The sequence below is a fragment of the Sphaeramia orbicularis genome, chromosome 15, assembly GCF_902148855.1.
Source record: "Sphaeramia orbicularis chromosome 15, fSphaOr1.1, whole genome shotgun sequence".
Lineage (NCBI taxonomy): Eukaryota > Metazoa > Chordata > Actinopteri > Kurtiformes > Apogonidae > Sphaeramia > Sphaeramia orbicularis.
In genome coordinates this window covers 6,684,871-6,707,753 of record NC_043971.1, presented here as the reverse complement: position 1 = coordinate 6,707,753, position 22,883 = coordinate 6,684,871, and the positions used below count along the sequence as shown (strand labels likewise).

Genomic DNA, 22,883 nt, shown 5'->3' with positions numbered 1-22,883 from the left:
AGAACTCGTTTATTGCAAGAAATATGAAAGAATTTTGTATCATATGATGTGAAAATGCCCATAAATGTAAGCAAAAATGTTAAAAAGCCAATATGTGGCATAGTTCAGAAAGTTGACCTGATTGAGCAAAATGAATGTGATTTTGGATTCAGCACACCAAAATTATCCTAAATCAGCTCAAAAAACTGAAACAATAAATTTGTTGTTGACCAGTGTAGTAGAAGTTTCATTCATTTAAACCAAGTTATGATCAGAAAACAGCAAAAAGGTAAGACAAAATTCATGATTGTGTTTATAATGAGACCTTTATTTTCGCTCTTCTTTGTCTTGTTCAGTGACTTTTATCAGTACTGAAGTCATAATTGTGCTGTTGGTTCGGTTTAGTGTTGGCTTAGTGCTGCAAAGTCAGCCTCATTGGTCTGTTTTTATTAGATTATTCATGACATGCTGATCTCAGACTGGTTTTAGACATTTATTCATTTAAGGACTTGTTTGGATTGTGTTATTTTATCTGACAGTTGGTTTTGTTAAGGTTTTAGCTGATGTTCTTCTAGTCCTGTAGATATATAGAATGTATATATAGCTACAAGTGTTGATTTTATTGAAACCCTGGACAATTTTAGCCTGGCTTTAATTTTTATTTTTATTTATTTATTTTTTTTCTGCTTTTCTCTTTTTTTTTTATGGGCTCAGCTGGCTGACAGGCAGCTGTCTGTACCGATAAGGCAGCAGCCGACACCAACTGTACTCCCAGTCATCATCGCCCATTTTTCTAACACCTTTGCTTGTGTATCCTCTTTTATTTGGACGTTTTACCAGGGAGTATCTCACACTACTTTTTTTTTTTTTTTCCTACTTGTCTTGTCCAGCGTCCTAACAGCAGAATGGTAGTCTGGCTCCTTCTGGTGCTGAACAAATTTGCTTTGCCAAGGGTAACTTCATAAAGTATATGAAGCACCCTTTGATATTCTACGGTGTTTATTATGAGTTATGAGTTTTGTTGAACCACATTTCGATGCCGGACCTGACATGGGGGGGGGGGGGGGGGAGTAGAAGAAGGGGAGAGAAAGGAAGAGAAGAAGGTGACGAAGACCCTCACAAGAAATTATCAACAATACAAACAGTAACAACCATGGAGACAATTATAATGGTGACAATAACGACAACCAGAACTGAGTAAACTGGGCAGAAGAGAGAGAAAAAAAACAAAAACAAACGAAACTACAAAAAACAACAACAACAACAACAACAATGAAATACATAAGACCTATGAAATGATGAATATAGGAAAAGAAAGCATGGCTTTAACCCTTTCATGCACTAATCATGAGAACCTTAGTTAAGATTTTTCTCGAGTGTTTTTATTCCTCCATAGGCATGAAAAAAACAGTGTGATCAAGTTGGTTTTTTTTTCATGAAGTTACAAAAATGTCCATGCATTTAATTTTTGAAGTAAAGAAACGTGTTTAAAACCCAATATCAGAAATTGATATTAAAACAATGAAATAAAATCTGACATCTCACATTTTAATCTCACATTTTAACATATTCTAATGCTAATTATTACTCTTTTCATGGAGATAATCTGCAAAAAAAAAAAAAAACAGCTTTTTTTACCCTAACAAATAACAGTTGATTTACACTGAAACACGTTACTGCAGATCAGGTTTATCAAGAACAGCAAAGTTACAGTAATGGTCTGAATTACAGTGTATGGGATGATACATAAGTGTCCACTGTGTTGGCTGATACGGAACTAAAACAACAAAACCCATGAATATACAAGAGAACAGCTGGAGAATAACTGTCCACTGAAGTGACCATTATGCATGAAAGGGTTAAAAGCAAGCCTGGCTTTAATTAAACTTTCTCTTTATTACTGCACCCCCCCCCCCCCAAAGAGGAAGCAAGGGGTGTTGTTTTTGGTTCAGTTTGTTTCTTTGTTAATGCTCTAGCAGCAAAACTATTGGTTGAATTCATAGCAAATTTGGTTTATATATTGCCAGTGATTCAGAATAGAAGTCATTAAGTTTTGGGAAAAATAGGTCAAAGTTAAAAAAAATTTTTGAATTTTTAAAATCTTTTTTTCTTCTCCCATTTACTTATAATGGACAAAATTTCAAATGTCTGTAACAGCAAAACTGTTGGTTGAATTCACACCAAACTGAGTGACCCAGAATAGATGTGATTACATTTTGGGAAAAGTAGGTCAAAGTTCAATTTTTTTATGAATTTTTTAAATCTTTTTTTTTTTTCCATTTACTTATAATGGACAACATTTCAAATGTCTATAAAAACATCCATTTTGTTTCAATTTACTTCAAACTTGGCACATATATAGAGGCAACTGATATGCTGACATCAGCTGGATCGATGCCAAAATAAACTACAGTACGTGAGAGGGGCTGGGTTTGTTGTACCTGGAACTACTTGATTATTTTGCAGTTGTTAAAATACTTCTTTTAATCTGTTTTCTAGCTGGCATATTCTTCTATGTTCACTTGTTCCATTGGCAGATTTTTTTTGCTTGAATTAACCCTTTCATGCACAGCGGTCACTACATTGGACAGCTGTTCAAAGCTGTTCTCTTGTATATTCATGGATTTTGTTGTTTTAGTTCCATATCAGCCAACACAGTGGATACTTATACATCATCCCTTACACTGACATTCATACAATTACTGTAACTTTGCTGTTCTAGATAAACCTGATCTGCAGTAACATGTTTGAGAGTAAAAAAAATTGCAAAGTGTTAAACAAAAAGTTTTTTTGTTTTTTTTTGCATATTATATCCATGCAGGTATGTTAAAATGTGAGAAAACATCAGATTATCAGCATTTATTTCATCGTTTTCTCACAATATATCAGCCCAATCACTATAGTATATCACTCCATGAGAAATAGGATCATAAAAATCAATCGCATAGTTTTTTTTTGTTTGTTTGTTTTGTTTGTTTTTGTTTTTTGTCATGCTTAAATGTCTCGAATAAAATCTTGGTTAAGGTTCTCATAATTCATGCATGAAAGGGTTAAGCAAAAAAATCTTGAATTAAACAAAAAATATCTGCCAATGGGACAAATGAAAATGATCTTGATAAGATTTCTTGAAATAAGAAATTCAAGCTCTATTGTCTAAAAATCAGTTCTTATATCTCACTGAAAAGTTACTCTTTAGGTGATTTTATCTTATTTTAAGTGTGATGAGATATTTGGACTAGACATGAGAAAAATATACTTGGTAAGATTTGGATTTTTGCAGTGTTTCTAGATTATACTATTATTTTACTGGTCCGACCCACTTAAGATCATATTGAACCACTACTTTCATGACTTCTGCGTAGGTAAAGAACATGTTTCCACCTTGTTTTTGCCACCTCTGTGTTCAGCAGTAGAAGAAAATGGACACGTTTCAGACCATGGCTTTCCTCATTATTTCTGTGACATTTGTGGGTGTGATTCTTATCGAACAATAATCACAAGCCGTCCCTTTTCAGCCAATCACACAAGACAAATGAAAAGTCATAATGAGAAGTTATGGATCGTAAACTCTATCATATTCTATTCTTGGCACCGCATAGACAGGCAGCCATAGCCACAAGCATCTGTCAACACCTCATGTCGTATAATATATATACACAATACACAGTACATCCACTCATAATCATACTAGAAAGGCGGATGCATCAATAAAAATAGATTGTGTTAAAAGGGTGAAGGAAGCCAAATGTTGAGGAGGTATGACTGACGGAAATCTGAACTGCAAAATATATATTTACATATAAGAGAAAACAGCCAAAGCCATTAATGAGTGAATGAATGTTTTAATTTGGACATATAAAAAAACATAATACAACCACCAACAAAGCATATTATCACTGGAAAACAAGTGAGTAAGTCAATGTTATTTGTATATAGGGCTGTAAGAAAATATCAGTTTTGCAATATATTGTGATATTTAATTTCACAATACTGTATCGATATTAACCCTTTCATGCATAGTGGTCACTCCAGTGGACAGCTACTCTACAGCTTTACTCTTGTATATTCATGGGTTTTGTTGTTTTAGTTCCATATCAGCCAACACAGTGGACACTTAAGCATCATCTCATAAACTGCAATTCATACCATTATTGTAACTTTGCTGTTCTTGATTGGTTCTTGAGTGGAAATCAATTGTTAATATTTATTTTTTGCATATTATCTCCATGAAGTGAGTAATAACTAGTATTAGAATATGTTAAAATGTGAGAAAACATCAGATTAGCTGCATTAAACATGGTTTCATTTCACTGTTTTCATATCACTTTATGATATTGGGTTTTAAATACATGTTTCTTTGCTTCAAGAATAAAATTCATGGTGTAGCTGAGTGGACATTTTTGTAACTCCATGAAAAACAGGTTGATTAAAAAAAAAAAAAAAAAAAAAAAAAATCAATCACATTGTTTTTTTTCATGCCTAAAGAGGAATAAAAACACTCAGGAAAAAAAATCTTGATTAAGGTTCTCATAATTCATGCATGAAAGGGTTAAAAAGTACTGTATCGATATTTTTAGGCATTTATTCAAATGCAGATATTGTGGAGGTTCCTTTTTCTTTTTTGTTTATATTTTATTTATTATTTAACACTCTTTTATTAAATAATGTTTCCTTTTATTAAATAATGTTCCTTTTTTGGGATTTGTTAGTTATGAACTAATAGAATAAGAACATTTGAGCAGGATCTTAAACTGTAATGTCTGTAAAACATAATTTAAGTTTGAACACAGGAGAATTTTGTGATATAGCATTAGATCCTGTTCTGATCAAATAAAAATGTGTTTAGTATTTGTGCATATTTTGGTGTAATTCAATTCTTCAACGAAATAATGATTTTTAAAAAAGAAACAAACAAAAAATTGCCTTTTTAACAGTATCATGATATATCGTGGTATATCATATCGTGATCCTAATATTGTGATTTGTATCGCCGGATTCTTGCCGATACACAGCCCTATCTGTATAACACTTTCACAGATAAAACCACAAAGTGTTTTACAGTTGAGAATAAACTGTCATACATACAGCAAGATAAAAACAAAACAACAGCACAGAGAAACAGACAATAACACAAGCCCAAAAAGAAAAGACATCAACACCTGCCTGAAAATATACGTTTTAAGCTCCTTCTTAAAAAGTCAACAACCAAACCAAAAAAAAAGAAATATAACCTATTATCAGAACCAGCTTTAATGGCCCAGTATGTGAACACACACAAGGAATTAGGCTTCGGTTTTTCTGAGCTCACGACGCATAATTTCAACATAAACACAAACATACTTAACCCTATAACGCCAAATGTATCATGATTGATACATGAGTTTTGAAGCCCTCTACATCATAGGTGTCAAACATGCGGCTCGGGGGCCAAAACCGGCCCGCCAAAGGTTCCATTCCAGCCCGCAGGATGAAAGTGCAAAAATGAACCTGAACAGTCCAGGTTGTCCAAATCCTTTTGGTTCAGGTTCAACATACAGACCAATGTGATCTGCAGTAAAAATAACAACACTATAACCCATAAATGATGACAACGATAAATTTTGCATGTGAAAAATTATGTGGAAAAATTTTAAGTGAAAAAAAAAAAATTACACTCTGAAAATATTTACATTTACAAAACTATTCTTTCACAATAAAATGAAAAATAAATACATAAATAAAAACAAAGACAAACAACCTGAAATGTGCAGTTTTAACAATATTCTGCCTGTTATTAAATGTTTTGTGCATTTATGGATCCACTGTGATCTGGAGTTATGTTAATAATAAGAGATGGAATATTGTAGAAATTGTTCAAATTTTAGTTCCAAACTCCAAAATTTTAACAATATTCTTCCTGTTACCAAATGTTTATGTAACATTGTGTGTAATGTACATCTACAAATAATAAGTGGAGGCATAATATTGTTCAAATTGCACTAATTTTTCAAATGAAATTTCTGTTTTTTCAAGTTATTCACATCTTTTTTGTAAAATGTAAATATTTTCATAATTTAATTGGGACTTTTTTGTACTAAAACAAAAAGAAAAACTTGGATTTGTCATTATTTATAGGTTATTAAGTCATTATTTTACTGGTCTGGCCCAATTGAGATAAAATTGGGCTAAACATGGCCCCTGAACCAAAATGACTTTGACAGCCCTGCTCTACATGATCAGTGCAGTATTTTTTTCTTGAAAACCCGATGTATACAATTAGAGACATGCAATACACTTTGCAAATTCGTCCCTTGGGCCAGACTGGAGCCTTTGCTGGGCCAGTTATGGTCTGTGAGCCACATGTTTGACACCTGTGGTTTAAACTCTGCTGAAGGGATGGACAGCGTTCTACCAGATATTCAGTCATCTGGCGTTTTGTTGTTGGATTGCAGTTCAGTGTCCAACATGTCGGTACAAACTCTCCCCCCCGGTGTGTAAATGGGTTGAGATGTGGCGACTGTGAAGGCCATGACATATGATTCACACTATTTACAGTCCCATCAAACTGTTCGCTGACCCTCACACCCTATGGATGGAGCACTGGAATGTCCCGACAGGACTCAAACGTCTCATCAGAGTGTAGAGGTGATCAGTCAGAGCAGCTTTGTATGGATCTGCAGTGACCCTGGTCTCTGAGGGGCAAGTGGGTCCAAACCTGAATATGGCATGGTGGCCTAGATAGGGCTGTAAGAAAATATCAGTTCTGCTATGTATTGTGATATTTCATTTCACAATAGTGTATCGATATTAAAAAGTACTGTATGGATATTAAAAAGTACTGGAACAATATATTTAGGCATTTACTCAAATGCAGACATGGTGGAGGTCCATCTTTGTTTTCTGGTTTTCTTTTTTGTTTATCAAGCTCTTTTATTTCTATATTCACATGGGTATTTTACTCTTTTTTTCACATGGGTGTTTTAATCTTTTATTTATATATTCACATGATCTTAAACTGTAATGTCTGGAAAACATAATTTTATTTGTTTATTCTTCTGTGTGTGTTTTTGTACTGGTAAAGCCACATGTTATAACTTTATTTATCCAAATCTTGCACTTTAAGTTTTTACACAGGACAGTTTTATGATACAGCATTAGATCCTCTTCTAAAAATTAGTTTAGTATTTGTATATATTTCTGGTGTAATTAAATTTTTCCAGGAAATAATCTTTTAAAAAAGAAAAAAAAAATACCGCCTTGTTAACAGTATCATGATATATTGCGATATATTGTATTGTGATCCTAGTATTGTGATTTGTATCATATTGCCTGATTCTTGCCAATAACGATAGAGGATCTGTTAACTGTGAGTAGGGATGTAACGATTACAGGTATAATGATAAACCACGGTAAAATTGCAGACGGTTAGTATTACCGTTTAAATTCTAATTATCATGATAACTGTGTTTGATTACCACAGTTTTAGGGGAAAAAACCTTGCATAAAGCTATGCTTTTATGTCAAATATTTGACCAGTTTAGTTTTAATTTATCACAATTTTGATTTTATATACTTAATATTTGGAACCAGTATTCACTTTCAAAGTCTTTGAAAAAGTTCGTTAAGCATCTGTGTGTTATTTATGCAGTAAATTATGTACATTTTTCAAATCGGATTTTATAATATTTTTTGTGTTTTTTGTCCTTTTATGTTTTTATAATAGGTTAAAGTGAAAAAAATAATAGGCGGATGAAATAGATGAAGTTGTGCTAAAAAAAAAAAAAAAAAAAAAAAGAGCCCAAACATGGGTATCGTAAACTGGCTTGTCTTTATCTCCGAGGCTGTATTGGGCAAACTACCCCCATGTCTTTGTCGCCTCCTGTCTCCATTTTCCAGTGGATACAACTCCTGCTCATCACATCGGCTCCTCCTTAGACCCCCAGAGTTCACTCTGAACTTGGTAAAACAGCTTTTTCCTATGATGGACCTTGCTCATGGAACAATTTGCAAAACTCACTTCAGCTTCAGCATTTCATTACCTTGAGTGAATTCAAATCTCTTCTATCAAACTGTTTAACAGAAGTGTGTAACTGCTATTCTTAAACTGTTTTTTAGCTTTTATGTTTCTAGTCATTTTATGTTGTCTTAATTGTATGTAGTTTTATACTCTGTTACTTCATTTGTATTGTACTGATGTGCCTCTTGGTCAGGTCTCCCTCGAAAAAGAGATTTCATCTCAAGGGACTTCCTGGTTAAATAAAGGTTAAATAAATAAACATTTGTTTATATAGTATTAGCGATGCACCGAGGCTCTGATACTCAGTGTGTGTACTCGTCCTCATAAAAGATACCCGATGCAAATGCACTGATATCACTTACAGCCGTGTGACATTCACAGTTCAGTGCAGCAGGTGGAATGTGTGTGGAGTTTGAAGAGTGTGGAGATTTTTCAAAATAAATGACTGTGATAAAAGTAACGCTGACTGCAAGTAACGTTACAGACACAGACAGATACAGACGCAGCGTTCTGTCCGTCCTCTGCGTACATTCCATCCGTTTTCCAGGTGCTGGCGGATGCATACCCAGAATGAGAATACCAGTGGGAGTACGGAGCAGTGCGGACCGCCGCCAGCGGAAGTGAAAACCAAACTTATCGCTCATTTCTCTTTTCCTGCTGAAGCTAAGCTTTTAAACCTTTCCAGTGAAAACGCTGCAATGTTAGTATCACATTAGTGTTTCCTCTGTCGTCTCCATGTTTGTTATTACTGACTTTCTTCTTCTCAAAAAACTTTCCTCTTCTTCGTGGTATTTGTCCAGTATGGTTAATTCAGTGCGGCGCCCCCTGGTGGATTAATTGACAAACGCTCATTCCAACACATTAAATGTCAGTAGCAGCACTTTGTTCCAGTCAGACTAATGACAACGACAATAAAGCACATTTACAAAAGGAACTAACAACTGGAATGGGATTATTAAGTACTCGTATCGGTACTCTGTATCGGCAAATACTCGAATGTAAGTACTCGTACTCGGTCTAGAAAAAAGTGGTATCAGTGCATCCCTATACAGGGTGGGGAAGCAAAATGTACAATGAACATTTAGTTGTTTTTTCTCAGCAGGCACTACGTCAGTTGTTTTGAAACCAAACATATACTGATGTCATAATCATACCTAACACTATTATCCATACCTTTTCAGAAACTTTTGACCATATGAGTAATCAGGAAAGCAAACGTCAAAGAGTGTGTGATTTGCTGAATGCACTCGTCACACCAAAGGAGATTTCAAAAATAGTTGGAGTGTCCATAAAGACTGTTTATAATGGAAAGAAGAGAATGACTATGAGCAAAACTATTAGGAGAAAGTCTGGAAGATACTATTAAAGAAGAATGGGAGAAGTTGTCACCCCAATATTTGAGGAACACTTGCACAAGTTTCAGGAAGCGTGTGAAGGCAGTTATGGAGAAAGAAGGAGGACACATAGAATAAAAACATTTTCTATTATGTACATTTTCTTGTGGCAAATAAATTCTCATGACTTTCAATAAACTAATTGGTCATACACTGTCTTTCAATCCCTGCCTCAAAATATTGTAAATTTTGCTTCCCCACCCTGTATAGTATATAAAGGCAAAATCAAAAGGACTGAAAAACGGACAAAATAGGCTCAGACCACTAAGAGTTAATACTTGAATGTTTCTGCAACAGAAGGTACATTGTGCCTATTGTTATTATTATTATTATTATTTTTTTTTTTTTTTTTTTTTAAATACAACTTGGTTCAATTTTTTCAGTGTGTGTGTCAGTACTTTTTGATCATTTTGAGCACAATTTCAACAATACCGCGATAATAATGATAACCGTGATAATTTTGATCACAATTACCGTGATATAAAATTTTCAAATTGTTACATCGCTAACTGTGAGGGTCAAACACCAACAGACCTGTCACCGTTCTCTACATGTGGCTCAGTCTGTGCAGTCTGATGGTTTTTACACCGCTGAACTCTCAAATGTGCATTAATCTTAGTAATGAGAGGTTTATGTTCTGCAACCCTACTATAATATCCCTGTGTATGAAATTGCAGACGGTCTGTTCCCTCTGACAGTCTGGTCACGTCCTGTGTTGACATTCGCAGTCACATGCATTTCCTCACATCACTCGTACATCTTTATACACGCAGCTTTTGGATGTTAATTTCTCAGTCGGTGGGATGCATAGAAATAAATACAGGTAAGAGCTGAATTTAGTTATGATGTAAATAGATTATCAGAACACAGCACAATCTTATAGGGATTAGGCTGTTGAAGGTATTTTCCCATAAGCCCCTGATTTAAAACATATCTTCACCATAGCAGGCTATGTTTACATGTGCTGAATTTTCAAGTTTTTACCCTTTTTTTCTGAAAAAGACGAAATTCCCAATAAGCTGCTTACGTAGCTAACGAAAATGACTATTCCACTAATATTGTTGTTTACATGCAGCCGAGCAAACCCCGATTAAGACAAGAACACTTCTGTCCTCGAGGGGGGGCTTATGTTTTTATGCTTATTTGGTTTTATGTTTTTATGTGATAGGTAGAAAACACATTTTATCTTTTAATTCTACTTTCTTTTTATCCTTAGCTACTTATACCCTGCATTTATTTATTTATTTATTTATTTATTAATTATGAATGTGGGTGACTGTTTTTGTGGAACAGTGACCATATTTTGTGTTTTGAATTTCCTCTTGGGGATTAATAAAGTAAATCTATCTATCTATCTATCTATCTATCTATCTATCTATCTATCTGTCTGTCTGTCTGTCTGTCTGTCTGTCTGTCTGTCTGTCTGTCTGTCCGTCCGTCCGTCCGTCCGTCCGTCCGTCCGTCCGTCACACAATAAAAGTACTAGTAGAAGGCCCAGTTTATCTGTTAGCTCTGTTAGCTTAGCTCTGCTTTAGACTGAAAACAGCCACAGTAAAACCACAAATCACTTCAGTTTTCTGTTCGGTTTGTGTTGCCAGTAGCTGAACTAAAGATCTGTTTGGAATCCAACAAACAAGATCACACTAAAACTCATAGATTGTTATTTTGACGGTCGCTCTTATAATCTGTGTGTTTTATAATCGTCACGTGCTGCATCAGATGATAGTTTGTTTTTGTATTTGATGATTTATAATGCGGATTACATTTTTATTGTTTTCACTTTATTTTATTATTTCAGTTATATTGTATTTTTTAATTCTTTTTTTTGGGGGGGGGGGGGGTATTCATATAAGCCTTCTTTTTGGCTTCTAACCTCTCTTGCACAATTTTGTTACTTGTTTGAATGTTGTTGTTTTTTCTATTGCTTTTTTTTGTGCAAATAAATTAAATTAAAATTAAATTAAATAGTTTACATTATAGATTACATTAGATTACATTAGAATAGATTAGACAGAACTGTCTTGATCCTTTGAGCACAGCCCTCAGGAAATTGAGGTTCCAAAAGCAGCACAACACCAAATATACACACAAGAAATTCTACAAGAAAAAAAACAATAAAAAAGCAATCTAATAACTATTTTTAAAAAAATACAGGAGTGAAAAGTTGCAATTGCACATTGGAAATCACTAGTAGAAACAAGTGGCAAAGTATTGTTGTTATTATTATTATTATTGTTGTTGTTGTTGTTGTTGTTATTATTAATAATAATAATAATAATAGCTTATATTAGAAAATATTATAGTATGCACAATATCTATCTATCTATCTATCTATCTATCTATCTATCTATCTATCTATCTATCTATCTATCTATCTATCTATCTATCTATCTATCTATCTATCTATCTATCTATCTATCTATCTATCTATCTATCTATCTATCACATTTAAGGAAAAAGAAATGGTGAGGTCAAAAAACACAAAGTATGAATGTGTGTAAAGGAATCATGTGCTCAGCAAGGATATGCATGGAAAACCAGGAGAGAAAAAAGTACAAAAAAAATTAAAGTTAAGAATTAAAAAAAACAAAAAACAAAAAAAGAACAAAACAGAAACAAGCCTGAGGCAGTCTGACACACAAATAAAAGTCCTTTAGTACCTGTGGAGATGACCGGTTTCAACAACACAGTCTTCTTTGTGGTCAATTTTAAAAGCCCAGTGCATCATGGGATTTGGTTCATGTGACAACTCCTTTTAAGTATGACTCAAGTGGCAAAGAAGAAAGAGACATTTACAATACACAATACTGCACAAAAGTCTTATTCTACTTTTATCTTTGTTTTTCAGGGTTGGAAAGATCAAACATGTTTATTTCTCATCCTCTTTTCTTCACATACAACAAGAAATATGTGCAGAGCCTTAAAAGACACACAAAAAACTCTACTAAATGGGCTGTAAAGGTTTTAGTGTGACCTCTGACCCCATGACAAGAAACAGCACAAACAATTAGAAACATCTGAAAGAAAAACCGATTCTGGATTCTGGTTAAAATTTGAACATATCATGTATTGTGATTGTCTCTCTCAACTCACCATATATTTCATATTAGTAAGTTTTTTTTTTTTTTGGTTTTTTTTTTTATCAATTACTAGAAATTTCAGGCGACCCCATTTAAATTCCAGGTGACCCCACGTGGGGTCCCGACCCCAAGTTTCAATATAATCATTGCTAACTATACAACAGAAGAGAATACATATTTAATTTAATTCAGGTAAATCATGTCCTTTTCTCAACTGCCAATATTCATCCTAGTCTTTTAAACAAGTATTTTCTTTAGTCAATCCTGAGCGCTATATGTTTAAAATAATAGTGAATATGTACATCTTTTTAACCTGTTTAACCCTGACCATATTTTCAGGGGAAAAACACCTAAACAGACATACCCAAAGTAAATGAAGAATTACTTCACAATAATAAGGTTCATATGGATGTTCTTGGTGTCTATGGACATTTACAGACCTCACAGAATCTATTCCCATTGTCTAACATATTGTATCTATTACTCTGCCTGAGTAAACTGGAACAAACTACAAGAGAAATTAGAATTTTTTATCCTCGCCTGTTTTTTTTTTTCGGCTGGATTGACGATGACATGCATAAATTAATTGTTCATGTTGGAGATTTTTAATAGCGTATATTTCACCCCACAAAGATTAAAAATCATGTTTGAACATTAAAGTTTGCACTAAAATACACTTTTGATGTACTTTTATTAACATTAGGGTCTAAACTTTGAGCAAAAGTTGAAAAAAACATCCATTGTCCTGATTTATTATATTTTTTATGGTAGATGAATATTAATATAATTTTTTAGCCCTAATATAATTTTTTAGCGGGTGGGCTGATAGGGCTAAAGGGGTTTTAAAAGTTTTAATTGTTTTAGACTGTTTTAATCGATCTTCCAGGCCATTCATTCCAGGCCAAAATTAACCCCTCTAACGGAAATACATCTACTTTTTAGCTTACCGTCCAACAGGCTGTAAGCTATTGTCATCCGGCGTCCGTCATCTGTTACAAAAACTTCAATCGTCTTCTTCTCCGAAACTACAATTCCAATTGACTTCAAACTTGGTATACAGCTTCTTTATGATGATGTCAACAAAAGATCGTGAAATTATTTGGATCCGGATCTGATTCTGGATTTGGTGCGACTTTGAAAAATGTCCCCATTATAAGAGATAGGAAGTGGATCCATGCAGTAACTCAGTAAATATAAATGATATCAAGGTGAAATTTCTACAGTCCAGTTCTGATGGGGAGATGACCAAAACATAAAGTCCACATGCTGATCAGGATCTTCTTCTGGATCTGGGAACTTATGGAAAATTTAACATGGGCTCTTTTGGGGAAAAAAATTCTATCATCTTTTTCTCTGAAACTCCAGTTCTGATTGACTTCAAACTTGGTATACAGCTTCTGTATGATGATGTCAACACAAGGTATTGAAATTATTTTGATCTGGACCTGATTCTGGATTTGGTGTGACTTTGACAAATTTTCCCATTATAACAGATAGGAAGTGGATTGATCCAATAAATCAGTATCAATGATATCAAGTTGGAATTTGAATTTTTTACAGATCTGATTGGAATATGACCAAAACATGGGCTATTTCTGTAATAGAATAAATACACAGAACTGGGTGATAATAAATGGCATCTGGATACATTTCCCAAAGCTTTTAATTTGGCCGGTAAACTACAGGGCCATTGGTCCGATTTTTTTATTTGTTCTTACTGCACAAAGTGACAATTTTATTTTCCTTGGTTAGGATCTGTACAGTCAGTCCAGTTTGGATTTCCAAGGCTGACAATTAATACTGAACAAACAAGAACTCAAACTATGAATTATAAAAGAGCTGCAGCATCTGAAACCGACCACAATGAACATTTGACAGATAAACAGAACCACAGTGCTGCAGTTTCAGACTCACAGTTTGTTGTGGATTGTGATTGTCTCTCTCAACTCACCATATATTTTTTATTAGTAAGTTTTTTTTTTTTGTTGTTGTTGTTTTTTTTTATCAATTACTAGAAATTCCAGGCGACCCCAAGGTTGTAAAACACCGGCCTGGAGGTTGTAGAACATGATCATGCAGAATAATTACTAATGAAGAGTCACTATTGATAATAATTTTACTTTTTTTATTTTTATTTTACCTTTATTTAACCAGGAAAACCTCATTGAGATTAAAAATCTCTTTTTCAAGAGTGTCCTGGCCAAGACGGGCAGCAGTACATTAAATAGTTACAGACACAGACTTCCACACATAAAACGAATACATAAAAAGCACATAGACAAGTTAATATATTGACGCTGATAAGCAACAAGTTAATAGTGAATGTGTGAAGGTTAATATAAAGTGCTATTGAGTTTATAATGAGATCAATGATTTGTTTATTTATATTATGTGAACTTGAGGTCTTGGTGTAAATTAACGCGCGATCAAATGGCGTTGAATAGCACGCCAAAGAACTGGCATCACATACGTCATTTATTGAGATCAGTCTGCAGCTGAGCATCAATAGTACTGGTGTGTCTCAACCTGAAGTAAAACATGCAAATGCGTTGTTTATATGCACAAAGAAACCTCATAAAATTGTAATAATACCGTCTGATTCCTCATGTTTTAACAGGAAAATGCTCCATCCAGAATAATTAAACAGAAAACACTCTTTCCATGACACCTGTCACGTTCAGAGTGCCGTCATATTAGCGTTCGTGTAAGTGTACTCGTCTGCATGTTAGATTTAATGGTACATCCACGTTATTGTTATTCAGGTTTGATATTTTCACCCTTTTCATGCTGTGGGAAAACACAGAAAATAAAAGCAGCCTTTTCTGGTGCCGTTTTTAAGAGGATTATTTGCAGGAGAACAAAAATGTGCTTCTGCTGTGGAAGTGCAAATTCAGTCTTATTTTCATTATTCTGCTGTGGAAAATGTCAAGGAAATAACACATCTTCAATCTTTTTGCAGACTTAAAACATCATGCTGCTTTTGTGTTTTCGTGTATTCACAGTTTATATCAGTGCTGAAAGTGTTGTCTGGGTTCAGTCCACTTCCTTTCACTGTACAGCTTGGCTATAATAATTCATTAGTCTTTGCTCACATGTTGTCAGTTCTCTCTAATCCGACGTGTGGTGTTTTTCTCTGCACTTTTTCTTCCAGTAAACAACACTACATTAGAGCAATCTGGAGAAATGAAAAATATTTTTTCTACAGCAACAAAATCATGACACAGAAACCAATCTGTATTCATAAAAAGCCCCATTTATTTCAAAGTCATTTCATCAACAAATAGTACAAATCTGCATTGTTTGGGGGTAGACCCACACCAGAAACACATGAATAAAACATTTATTACAATAATTGCTCAGCGTCCGTTTCACACACACTGAAAGTCATACCGTTCGACTCATTTAGCTGGAGAACAAATAAGGAACGTCTAGCGTACATAAACAATAAATGAGTTAGTTAGACCAGTCCCGCTCTACAGGATTACTGTGTAGAGTTAAATCCAATGTGGCTTTAGGATAATCCCATCAGAACTGCAACAGTGCAATGCTACTACAGAACACCCAAGCCTGTTAGCACTGATGAGAGCCTAGTGAAGGAGAGGAGGAAATATGACAGAAGAGTGGAGCAAAAAAAAAAAAAAAAGAAAAAAATACTTAACACACTGACTCCTATTGTACAAGACGAACACTTTAACAGCCTGCTGCCAATAAAGCTCTATGTCTTGTGATACTAGTTTGCATTTTCTAACAACAACTGGTTGTAAACTAGAAACACAGAGAATAAAAAAAGGTAACACTTTACTTGAAGGTCTAGTTTATAATGCATTAAGTACACATTCATAAGACATTATAATGCATTTATAACGCATTATAAAAGTCATTTTAACAGTTTATGATCATGTACAACAACTTATACCAAGGTTAATAATGTATTATAGAGGGCATGCACGTGATGTCACCACAAGTGGAAGTCACCGCGGTTACGTCCGCTGAGTGGCAGAAAGAGGGAGATGAGTAGCAGCTTTGGCTTGAACACTGCGAAAACTTTAAAACAATCTAAAAAATGGGGAAGAGCTGTTGTGCCATTGATCGCACAAATAGGTTTAAAAAGCACTGGGAGCTATCGTTTAAGCAGCGACCTAAAGCCAAAGACAGAAGAAGCAGATGGATCGCTGCAATTCAGAGGAATAACTGAAATCCAGGCAACGAAACCTGGATTTGTGTGAGGTAACGTTAATTTATGCTGTATTCTTGTGTAAAATCATACCTTAAATTACATATAGTTTTGGCAAACGTTCCTTCTTAGTAAAGCTCTTAATGTTAGCATCTGTCATTTAGTTCTAGATTTCAGAACTGAAACGTTTTTGTCTTCAGTTGTGTGATTGTGAACCTTGTGCTCTACATGATTTGTAAACTAGCTTAAACTGAGGCTAACCTAGTTTTCCAAATCAGGGGCTACTCTAGCACACAGCTGTTGTAGCTGTGTTGGATCCAGTATTTGATGTGAACTCTCCTTAAATCTCCACAGTACCAGTAGATCATCCACTCACTTGGGTCAGTACGAAGGGTTCAACTCCAGTAAATCAGTAGTGAACTGTGAGCACTACTGCTGGGCCTTTACCGCCCAAATCACCGCCAAGAAAATCAGTCTGCACTGACACAAAACCTCCAAAACAATAGTATGTTGAATTAAAGCACTCACCAGCTGGAATCCTCTAATTAACCAGGACCAGGATGGACACAACTCTGTGTCTGTTGGATGCTTTCAGCCTTTGCATTGGGGATTTTCCCGGTGTTGAAATCAGGTTCATATAAATGTCAGGATAGGTGATTTCTGCCACAGATCAATGTTCGTAGACCACTTGTTGTTTGGTAGCTTGTATGGATCCATGTCCAGTCCAATTGTCTTTAATTTAAAACACATTTTTCCCAGGCTCACTGTAGTTACTGCTATACTCCGCCATGTTGAGCCGGTTTGTTTTTGCCACTCAGTCTGACTTAGAGGGGCGTGGCCCAGGGGGGAAGTGAGTATGTGCATTCCCTCTTTAAGTGTAGGCATAATGTTTTATAAATTCAGCTTTCATAATGTGTTATACATCCACACCAAAGTGACAACAGTGTTTGAAGGAAGAATCTCCAGTTTATAACCATCATAAATTTAGCCAGTTATAAAGACACAGAGAACTGCTGCGACATGTAGTTTCTGAAACCGATTAATGCCTTATAAACATCAATAATAAGTTACAGGAGGACTTTAAGAGCTTTTAGTAAAGTGTTTTAGGTTATTAGTAATTGTATGATATTATAACACAAGTATGATGACTTACGAGCAGTATCTGCTGGCTCTAAGTAAAGTGTAAGTCCAAAATTATACATCCAAGTGTTCTGAATAACGCTTTATTTTGCAAAAACAAAACATTAAAAGAACAGAAACAGTAAATAGAAGTGTTACATGTTTCTTTATACATAAATAAAAATAATGAGGCCACTCTGAATCTTTGTTAATTCAAACACATACTTTTGAGATCCCTAAAATAGATGGGTATAGGGACCAGTGACGAAACCTAACAAAAGTTCCCCACCTAAAAACAGAAATTCCTTCCCACTGCTTTGGTATGGTCGTATAAAACACTGTGAAAGCTGAATTTATAATACATTATGCCTACACTTATAATACTTTATTAACCTTGGTATAAGTTGTTGTACATGATCATGAACTGTTGTAATGACTTTTATAATGCATTATAAATGCATTATAATGTCTTATGAATGTGCGCTTAATGCATTATAAACTAGACCTTCAAGTAAAGTGTTACCTAAAAGATTAAAATATAAAAACACTAAGTCATTTTTGCATTGTGGAAAATACTTTACCTGGAGTTCATTGTCATATAAAGCTTTGAATCCATTGGAAAAATATCTCTCTAAGAAACTAATACAAGCCTGAGTTACTCACAGTAATTGTTATGCATGTCTGTAAGATAATACTTCGTTAATATGCACCTCAGCAGCCGCTTTTAATTAGTGAAGACATGTTTTGATAACTTCCATTCGCACAGATAGCTTCTAATATTCTCCTGATTCATGGAAAAACAAGTGCTGACAAAATAAACCCCCCCAATTAGGCCTAAGGTACGTCCAAAATGAAATGATCCTCGCTTATTAATGCCTCATCCAGTCAGATGCACCGACTAGATTTGGAAAGCAGACATCAATAAGGAGCAAACTTCTGCCGCTCAGACTTTTTGACGCCGGAGGTTGGCATTTTTGCGGTGTAAGGGGATAAACCCTGTGTTAGGCTGGAAGCGGCTGCAGGGTGGACAGCCAGGACGGGGAGGGTTTTCATGCCAAGCAGGCTGGAAACGGGGACAGCGTAGTGTGGGTTTTGGATGGTTGGTAAGGTGGAGGGAGAGTGGACGTTAATGGTGGTGGGGGCTGGGGAGGTGGCCGCCAGGACGGCCATAGAGGTAGCAGCGGTGGAGGCGGTGGGGGCAGACTGAGAGAAGCTCATGTTGAGATCAACGGGGGTCGCAGAGGAAGCGGCCTGCATGGTGTATTTAGCCATCTCTAAGCTGCAGGTGGGGGGGTTTGGAAGGTGGCGGAGGGAGGGGGGTCGAGGGAAGGGGGAGGGGGGTGAAATGGTGATGGGGTTAGAGAGAGGACAAGAACAGAGAGGGGGAGATGGGTGAGAGAAAGGAGAAAACATAAGAATCAAAGAAGGAATGTGTTAAAAAGCAGACAATAAGGATTTTAATGCAGTCAAGAGAACGGAGCAGTGAGCTGGAACAAATCCAGCCTCACCGTCAGCACAATAACTGGTCCCTCATACAATAGTTCTGTGTTTGGCTGTCTTATCAACAGGCTGTGATGTGAAGTCCTGCTAGACGTGGCTGCGCTGCGTAATGTCTTACCTGGCATTGATGAGGTACTGGGCCACGCTGATACTGGCTGGCGAGCCCGTGATCGTGACTTGGCGCATGGCTGAACCATCAGTGGCACTGGCAATTTTGATGTGAGCTCCGGAGACCTGGCGAATCTCATTGATCTTGCTGCCTTGTCTTCCAATTATGCAGCCAATAAACTAGGAGGGGGAAAGTGGAAATATGTAAATAACAAAACAGCTGCATGTTTTGGTGTTTTTTGTTTTTTTTTCCCACTTTTCAGGAATGACATTTCCAAAGCAGCACTCAGGAGCGAATGTCATTATGAGAGCAGCAAAACAGATTCTCAGTGGTTTTGTTGCTCATTATTGTCAGGAAACCTCTGTATGATGCATTGTACCCATTTTAAGAAACACACAGGGGGGGGATCTTTTTATAATTACAAGACTGCAAAACATGGCGCATGGCAGTTCTATGAATCCCATCTTAAGAGCATTATGCTCTATTATGTATCTTACATGAAGACAAAGCTTAGGTGTAATGCTACTTCATTATAACATACGTGTTCTGTAACGCTCTCTTCTGCCTCTTTCAATGCATGTATTCACACATTATTCAGAGTCAATGAAAAGATGGAGAAGCGTATCTAATGCATTTATTATGCTATTTATATTACGGAGCATCAAAATTGCTCCTACATGTTTTTTTGGTAAGAGATACACCATAATTGTATTATAAAACCACTGTAACAGGGGTGTCAAACATGTGGCCCGGGGGCCAAATGTGACCCGTCAACGGTTCCAATCCAGTCCATGAATTTGCAAAGTGCAAAAAAATTCCATAGTCAAGTTCAGGTTCCACATACAGACCCACATGATTTCATCCTACAGCTTATATCGTCTATTTTCTCTGCTCAGGAAGGACGTTAAAAAAAAACAACTGCAAATGTAACCTAGAAAAGCACTCAGAGAGCGCAGACCTCCGCCAAGGCAGATCAGCCCCCCCACCAGTCACCACCAAAATTTAATCATTTGTTCCTTGTGCCAGTATCAACATTTCCTGAAAATTTCATAAAAATCTGTCCATAACTTTTTGAGTTATCTTACTAACAGACAAACAAACAAACAGACTATCCTCAATGAAAACATAACCTCCTTGGCGGAGGTAATAACCTACAAAGTTAATAACTCCATATTTTCTTCTCTGCTTGATGTGAAAAAAATAATATTACATTATGCCTATAAATAATGACAAATTCAAGTTTGTCTTTGTTTTAGTGCAAAAAATAGCATTAAATTATGAAAATATTGACATTTACAAACTGTCCTATAACAAAAAAATGTGAATAACCTGAATAAATATGAACAACCTGAAATGTCTAAAGAAAACTAAGCACAATTTTAACCATTTTCTGCCTGTTATTAAGTGTTTAGCGTTGTTGTAGATCTGATCCAGAATGCACATGTAGAAATGATAAGTTGCAGCAGAATTTTGTTAAAATTGCATTTATTATTCTTAAGAATGTTATTTTTTTCAGATTTGGATAGTTAATAAAAGTAAGTATTTTCATAATTTCTTCCTTCAAAAAGGGGCTAAAAACATTCCTGTTTAGACAGGCTTTTTATGGCCCACCATGACGCTTTGTTTTATTCACTTAGTCTTTTATTCCTGATACAGTATTTAATTTTGGACTGTTTTCTCTCTGTAGCACTTTGAGATTCTGCTGAATGAAAAGTGCTTTATAAATGCAATTTACTATTAATATTATTATTATTACCTCCGCCAGGAGGTATTATGATCACTTTGCTTTGTGCGTTTGTTTGCGTGTTTGTTTGTTTGCAACTTTACAGGAAAACTATTCCAACCATCTTTACCAAACTGTACCCACAGATAGGCCTAGGCCCTGGGACCAACCCATTCAATTTTGGGCCAAGTAGGCCAAAGTTCAAGGTCACAGTAAGGTCACAAAATCTACAATTTTCCTATCTGTCATCATTGAGCAATTTTCGAAAATTCATAAAAAATTCAAAACGACTCCAATTAGCCTCTAATTTAATCCACCCGTAGCTTAGAACAGTATCTTGTATCTGGTACAAAATTGTCCACATCCACTGTGGAATGTGGACTCTGTGGACATTTACATTTAACATTGAAAATCCCATTTACCACACATTTTTCATTATAACTCGACAAAAATTGACTGGAATTTAATATAATTTGACATACACATGACTGGTACCAAGCTTCAAGATAATACGAAATATCGTTCCGCTCCATTTCTCTTCCTTTACACTCTGTTGACTTTTGTCATTTTTTTATGCACCATTTTCAAAAAAATCACAAAAAAATGCAATTCGTGAAATATCATTCTGAAATTTGTTTTGCACATCCATAGTTTAAAAAGAAATAGTTGATCCACACATGCACACCATTCAGGGTGCATGTTGTTGTTATTATTATTATTGTTATTATTATTATTATTATTATTATTATTATTATTATTATTAATAATAATAATAATAATAATAATAATAATAATAATTTAATGGGTTTTGGGCACTAAAACAAAGTCATTATTTATAGCTTATTATGCTATTATTTTTCTGGTCCGGCCCACTTGAGATCAAATCAGGTTAAATATGACCCCTGAAAGAAAATAAGTTGAAGACCCCTGCACTATAATAAAACGTGAGCTAAAGATGTGAGCTGGAGCGGAGCACTTGTATTTCACATGGGTCTAAAAGGTCCTTGTTAGAGCTGTCTTCTCGAAAGGATTATGAGTGAGACTTTTAATGCTGGGAGAGAGAAAAAAAAAACCAACAACAACAAAGTGACACTTACATCATTAGGTATTGCCAGTTCTTGTGAACTTGTGGGGGCAGATGCATCCAATCCTGCAAAGTAGGACAAGAAACGCTAACAACAGTATGGCGCTAATGGCTTCCACTTTCATGGCATGACAAGCTGCCCTACTTTGTCTACTTTATCACTGTTACACTGCTAAATGAGGAGCATGAAAATGGCAAAATCATTCTAGACACACTCAGAAATACTGTACATACATCAGCACACATTCACATCTCTAAGATAATAAACGCTATTTTTTTTTTTTTTAGCAACAAAAACACTGTGTTTCATGAACATCAGTCCTAATGTCATCATAATGTTTGTAATGTTTTGTCCTCGGTTAGTTGTGGCAGAGTGTATGAGTACTCGGGGGGGAGGGGGGGGGTGTTGAGTTCAGGGATGGTTTGGCCAAGACGGTGTTAGATTTGGAGGAGAAATGTCGCAGAGGTGAAGGATGGGGTCGAGATTAGGATTTGATTTTGGAGAGGGAAATGGGGCAAAATAGAGCTGAAATTTGAGAGGGCATGAGAAATTGTGAGAAATGCTTAAATATTTACTAAAGTGTAAATATTTCTTTCATTTTTCACATTTCCCTCTCTGCTGTTTTTATCTTTCTGGTGCTTTAAATATGTCATTTTACTGCTGCGGCTCATGAATATTTTAGTGGCTAACGTTCACTGCTGTTCAGAATAAACAAGTCTGGTGG

The 22,883-nt window shown here is 35.4% G+C and overlaps 1 protein-coding gene and 1 long non-coding RNA gene across 4 annotated transcripts in view; one reads left to right on the top strand and one right to left on the bottom strand.

The window, feature by feature from the left end:
- Positions 1-15,673: 15,673 nt before the first annotated feature.
- On the top strand, positions 15,674-18,586 carry LOC115433870 (uncharacterized). The gene is made up of 2 exons (XR_003937437.1): positions 15,674-16,239; positions 18,273-18,586. It is a non-coding gene; the product is annotated as an uncharacterized LOC115433870 (long non-coding RNA).
- Positions 18,446-22,883, bottom strand: part of LOC115433869 (poly(rC)-binding protein 3) — a 28,826-nt gene continuing 24,388 nt past the window's right edge. For 2 of the 3 annotated variants that reach the window (XM_030155427.1, XM_030155426.1), the window contains 3 exons: positions 22,172-22,224; positions 19,361-19,530; positions 18,446-19,021 (listed from right to left, as the gene is read on the bottom strand). In XM_030155427.1, the coding sequence (XP_030011287.1) occupies positions 18,661-19,021; positions 19,361-19,530; positions 22,172-22,224 (584 nt within the window). In that variant the 3' untranslated portion in view covers positions 18,446-18,660. Of the gene's footprint in view, positions 19,022-19,360; positions 19,531-22,171; positions 22,225-22,883 lie in introns of those variants that run through there. The other variant, XM_030155428.1, reaches the window with a different exon arrangement.